The sequence below is a fragment of the Drosophila grimshawi genome, unplaced genomic scaffold (genome assembly GCF_018153295.1).
Source record: "Drosophila grimshawi isolate 15287-2541.00 unplaced genomic scaffold, ASM1815329v1 contig_311, whole genome shotgun sequence".
NCBI classification, from domain to species: domain Eukaryota; kingdom Metazoa; phylum Arthropoda; class Insecta; order Diptera; family Drosophilidae; genus Drosophila; species Drosophila grimshawi.
In genome coordinates this window covers 5,338,995-5,344,994 of record NW_025063098.1, presented here as the reverse complement: position 1 = coordinate 5,344,994, position 6,000 = coordinate 5,338,995, and the positions used below count along the sequence as shown (strand labels likewise).

Below are 6,000 nucleotides of genomic sequence, written 5' to 3'. Positions count from 1 at the left end.
TGTAACTTTTTTAATTACTTCTTATTTTAAATGAATAATTTACTAATTCAAAGATTTGAGTTTCCTTTCCCAAATATGCACTTAAATAAATGAAATAATTGTACGACATTTTCAAAGCTGCTTAAATTTCTGAAGAAGGTTGAGCACCGCTCCGACATCCTCTCAAAAAGCACAAATCAATGTTCAGTTCATGTCCTTATGCTGCTGTCTCTTAAAGTTAGTCCCTCGCACAACAAAAGCTTCAGAATGGGAACGAACAAGAATTTGTCCGCAATTTCAGATTTAAAATAGTTTTGTTCGAAAGAAAATATGAAAAAGAAGCAGAGCTAAAATCATATGGAGAAGTCCTTGCGGTGCAATAAAAAGCAGAAAATACAAAAAAATAACTTTTACCAAAACCCAACCTATATTTATTTGCTGAATGCCCAGCCGGACATGTACTCTGATTTGTACTTATATATATATATATATATATATATATATAAATTTTAAGTTAGGCAACTTCAGCTACTTATCTTAACCCCTTGACATTCAATATACTAAATAGGCAGTGTCAAACTTGAGGAGCGATGTGCTTAAAGTGAGATTAGATTGCCGCCTGACATTGAAAGCAAAGAAAAACGCCGCTCCCCGTCGTTATATGTATATAATTTAATAAGCCTTTTGGGGACCCAGTTTAACAGCATGTAACCAATGTGGAGTTGCCGCTTGCAAGCAGGCCTGACAGCAGCCTAAGCCTATAATTTACAAGGTTTCGGCTCACATTGACTTGCCAGCCTAATTTACATATCTTTGTGCCTGCCCGCTCGCTCTTTCTCTCTCCTCAACTCCCCTTCCAACCCATAGATTTTTGCAACTGGAAATTAAAATGCGCGCAAGTGTAATTAAGTACTTGAGCAATACGCAAAATCCTTTAGAGTAGGGGGGGGCGCTAAAAAGGGACGCATTCAAACATTAACCGAAAATGCTTATTGCCATTTCTCACCAGCTCAGTCGACTGTAAATGGGTAAACTCCAGGGGATTTATGACAATTTTAATTAACAGCAGCCGCGCGCTGCCAAGAGTACTTTTCACTACAAAAACTTATTTTTTGATGGCTCATCAAAATTTTACTTGTTACTGTTAAAAATGTTTGATATTTCATTAAATTTACCAGTCAAAAGTTGCGCAATTTCAATCGACATTGTTTGAATATTTTCTTCTACATATTTCTGGTTATTGTTGGCCCCCTGCAAAAGTTTTATTGATTTGGGTCCACACAACACAACACACGCATTTTGTGCTTTGATTGGAAATTGTTATAAAACTGAAAGGCGAGAGAGCAGGTGAAGTTGAACAAGTTAACATCCATCCACAATCAGCCATAATTGATAAATGCAAAAAGTTCCACACCCAAATCGAAAGCCAAAGTACAACGTTTCATATCCATTGCCAGCATGTGTTTGCAACACATTTGTGAATGTATGCGGCGCAGTGAGGCATGCTGACAACGTTGCCTTAAATCGAGATGTAGCTATTAGCAAAAGCAAATTCGAGATTTGTATGTGTGAGAGTTGGCAGTGACATATGCATGAACAACAGGGTTCCAAATATAGAAACCGTCCAAGTCACAAATTAACTTGATATGAAATGAAAATATATAGGTATCAATAAATAAAAAAAACTTTAAAGAAATATAAGATAAAATAATTTAATTACATTTATTTTGTGCGCTGAAAATATGACATTTTTTTAAAACTAATTTAATTTACATAAATTTTAATTGCAATATTTTATCAGACTGCGCTTGGTATCTCTACATGAGAAATATTTCAAATTTTTGCAATATCCGCAAAATGGCTGCAATGGCAAGCAGGCTTGATGCGCCAATAAGTGCGTAGGTGTGTGATGTGTAAGTTTGTGTGTGTGCTTGACCGCTTTATAATATTTTACATTTTTAGTTGAATATAATAATTTAAGTTATGTGTAAAAAGCTGTATAAATACACAGAGAGTGAGGCAGGGGGACAGCTGCACCCAACCCTTGCATCTCATCTTTTCTAGAAATGAATTAATTTTCGACTTCCTTAATTTAAAAATAAACTTATATTTTGTTAGTCACGATTATTCTTACCTCTTATTATAAAGCAAATATAAATATTCAATATAGTATAATGAATTTATTTGATGAGTTTAGCAGTTGATTTAATAATTGCATTTAAAATGTGTTTCTAATCTTAATAATATTATATAGTTAACAGGATTTTGGCACTTTGTGCTTAAAAATAGATATGTGCTTCAATTGGAATTGGATTTGAGACTTAGTAGAGAGCGTCCTTCTCGTAAAATGTATCCCAGACGGCGAGTATGGCGGCCTCGGGCAGTGCCATCATTTGCATCTCCTCGCTGATGTTGTAACAATTGTGCACTCTATTCGAGGTCAGTTCCACGGGTGTCCACTGGGCTGAGTCTGTGGCCGGACAGTTGGGATCGCTGCTCGCAGCGAAGGCTGTCCACATGCCCACCATGCGCTCAATGGTGCGATATTCCAGCGAGGATTTATTCAATTTTGTAGCCAGCAGATTGTAGAAGAGATAAGATAGCTCATCCGCATGGCAGACACCACGCACCTGGTTACCACAAGCAAGACGGCGGAACTGATTGAAATGCGGCGAGTCAAAGTCAAATCGATACAGATAGGTGGCTGACCCAGGAGCATAAGCCAATCGAGCCATGACAGTGCGATGCAAATCGTGCCAGACTTCTCGATGCGAGAATATATACAGTGCCTCCAAGAGCTCCATACACTGGCGCTGCTCGTCCCCAAAGTAGACATGCTTCAGACGCCGCACCATATGCTGCAGTTGCTCCGGTGTGCTTACCTTGCTCACCTCACGCGGTATTATATTATCGAAGTGGGTCAGGACCCAGGGATCTTTACTCACCACCTGAGAGAAGAACAGTCCCTCAAATGAATTGCCGCCTATGATGAGGGGAATGTTATTCCCCCATGCGCTCGCCTGCATCTTCTTGAGCTGCCTGGGCACAACACATTGTTCGCTCTCATATGGTTCAACGGTAGGCCCAAATGCAACGAGATAGAAGTTCCGCACCTCATCCAGCGTAACAATGTCCTGATCACTTGAAGCTATTTGACGTGCAGGTGCCTTACAAAGAAATTGTAGAACATCCGCGTCCTCCTCACTGCCCTGGTAGCCCATCTGATAGGCAAGACGATACCCCCAATTGCGATTCGGCATATCCGCCCAGGCGGCTAGCGCGCAGCCCGACTGCAATATGGCCTTGTGAAATAGTCCACGGGTCTGTTCAGTCGTCATCATAATGTGGGTGGAAGCGGCGCCTGCACTCTCTCCCATCAGTGTTATATTATTGGGATCGCCATTGAAGTGCGCAATATTTTCACTGATCCAGCGCAGTGCCAGCACCTGATCCTTGAGACCAGCATTGCCAGGCACATTCAACTTGGGATCTTTAAGACTGAGAAAACCTGTAGGAAACACAAATATTGTGATTTTTTTTATTTATTTCAAATAAAATATGAAAAATATATTGTATTGAATTCAAAATAAAACCTCAAATTAAATTTAAATTAAAAAATTAAAAATATTTTTAATATATTTATATTTATGTTCATATTTATATTTATATTCAACTTTTAGTAACTTAACTACACACATAACACCAACTATAACGAAACGATAAGATAAGGAGGGAATGTAAATCCAGCGCAGTCCATCGGTGACGGAGGCAGTGCAGCCCAGTCATAGCGACGAAAAACAAAGAGTACTTTGGCGAATGGGATATTGAGTAGACTACACACAAGATCCGTATTCCATAAGGATCAACTTTATTCTTTGACCAACGCCAAATAAAACCAACATTTCGAAAGGCTTTGTTGATAGTGAAATTAATATGACTATCGAATTTTAACTTTTGATGAAGAAGTAACCCTAAATTATATATTTATATATTTTACTAGTTACGGGAAGCCAGCACATTTTATGTGCACTACATTGTCACTCAAAAAACAACAAATGAAATCGGACTTTGGGTCAGTCTGGCACTTGCAGCTTTTGAATATGCGTAAAAATATGAGTTCTACAAACTATACTCGGCACTGCATAGAGAAATTAACAAAAGCTACAAATTCGCAGCAAGCTGAAATAAGAAAGAATTAGCGCAGCACCGTTGAACTACGAAAGTAGACAAAAAGTAGACCAGCTCAAAAAACAACACGTCCAAGAAAATCGAGAGAGCGAGACTAAGAAAGCGCACTCAAAAACCTATCTATAACAATAACAATACACTGCAATCAATTGTGCAACAGCTTTGTTTAATACAACGCTCACCGAAACCGTGAAGCGCACAAAAACACAAAAACAAAACGCAGCTGTTATCCGCGGACTGTATTTGTTTGAGTTGTTAATCAGAAAATTACCGACAAAAAACCAAAAAGAGTACAAGCAGAGGAACACACTTGAATTATATTAATCAACTAAAATACACGAGATAAAATCACAGCAAAAATTCAACCAATCAGAGCAAAGGCTAAGACGGGAAATATAAAATATTTCATTTAAAATGTTAATAATGATTACAAACTCCTGCAAATATCCTCATACAAATATTTTTCAGCTATCGCACATATATGATAAATGATTCCCATGAATGTAAGGCCTTACTAACTCAGATATATTGAAAAACAAAGTGCCTATCAATGAAATGAATTTGCAGTAATGATTCCAATGGCAGTTAAACATAGAATGGCAGTCTGGCGAACCGATTATTGATCGTGATCAATAATAACAATACAATGCAATGGTATCACAGGGGTTTAGCTCACCAAGCGCTCCCAGTCTGTAGTTGATGGTCACCATCACTACCGGCTGTTTCATAAAGTAATCCGGACTGTAGATATCGCGGGAGGCTTCGCCTTTCTGGAAGCCACCGCCATAGATCCACACAATGACGGGCAGCGGCTTCTCAGTTTGCATCCGCTTCGCATACACATTCAGATATAGGCAATTCTCGGAGCCCTCAATTGTACCCAACACCATGTGGCGTTGCAGCGGCTTCTCGCTATATGTGGTACAATCGCGTACGCCTTTCCACGCTTCCGGCGGTTCTGGTGCACGGAAACGCAGCTCACCCACTGGCGGCTTGGCGTAGGGTATACCCTCGAAGGCATAGTAAAACTCTTCATCGTAGACAGTCTTACGCTTTAGACCCCGAACTTGACCATATTTCGTCTCCACGATGACTGTGTGGCTGGTGGCTAATCGATACTGTTGTACCCTGTGCCCGACGAGTCTATAAGATATGGGAGACAGACGAAAGATAACAATTTGTGCCTTGATAAGGGAAACTAAATCCACAAAGTACAATGTGTCTTGGTGATCTACCAAATCCCTTTCACCCGCTTTTTTGATTCCCTCTGTCTCTACTCACTTGAAGCCAATCTGCAGTAGTCTTGGAAATTCAACGTGTACTTCCATATTAATTGCTTTTTATTTATTGCTTGTAAATTGTGTTGCTCGAAAAATATAATTATTTTCGAACTTGTCCTGCTTGTTCCAATTCGATTGACCGGCGCAATGCAACTAACGGAATCGTTCTACGTTACCGGACTTTTTAAGCAATGCCCAGAGATAAGTCAAGGTTCCATGGACGGGGGGTTATCGCTCTTTAATTTTGCAACAGATTGTAGCAAGACACTTAATCACTCAATTTAACGTGACGAAAAGAGAGAGAGAGAGAGAGAGAGAGAGAGAGAGAGAGAGAGAGAGAGAGAGAGAGAGGAACATTTGTTATGTCCTGAATCCCTATAACTTGAAGTTTGTTTTGTTTACATTCCTGTTTCTCATTCTCTCTCATCTCGAATACTATTTTCTTTTTAATTTTCACTAAACATTCCTTGGTCTGTGTTCACAAGACTGATAAAAAGCTAAAATTTAAATTTTAGTTATTAGTTTATTTGGCATACACAGACACTTAGGCAAA

General features: G+C 39.1%; 1 protein-coding gene across 1 annotated transcript; it reads right to left on the bottom strand.

Annotated features, from left to right (window-relative positions):
* Window positions 1-1,677: 1,677 nt before the first annotated feature.
* On the bottom strand, window positions 1,678-5,597 carry LOC6564174 (esterase B1). Its single transcript, XM_001990262.2, has 3 exons — window positions 5,449-5,597; window positions 4,844-5,310; window positions 1,678-3,487 (listed from the first exon to the last, which is right to left on the bottom strand). The coding sequence occupies exons 1-3, from the start codon at window positions 5,493-5,495 to the stop codon at window positions 2,301-2,303; spliced, it is 1,701 nt and encodes a 566-aa protein (XP_001990298.1). The 5' UTR covers window positions 5,496-5,597; the 3' UTR covers window positions 1,678-2,300.
* Between the last annotated feature and the right edge of the window lie 403 nt (window positions 5,598-6,000).

Excerpts from the sequence above, each read along its gene's own strand:
- LOC6564174 (XM_001990262.2), bottom strand. The coding sequence starts at position 5,495 with ATGGAAGTACACGTTGAATTTCCAAGACTACTGCAGATTGGCTTCAA. Across the intron at positions 5,311-5,448 it reads CTACTGCAGATTGGCTTCAA|ACTCGTCGGGCACAGGGTAC; the intron begins GTGAGTAGAGAC and ends CATATCTTATAG. Across the intron at positions 3,488-4,843 it reads CTACAGACTGGGAGCGCTTG|GTTTTCTCAGTCTTAAAGAT; the intron begins GTGAGCTAAACC and ends TGTTTCCTACAG.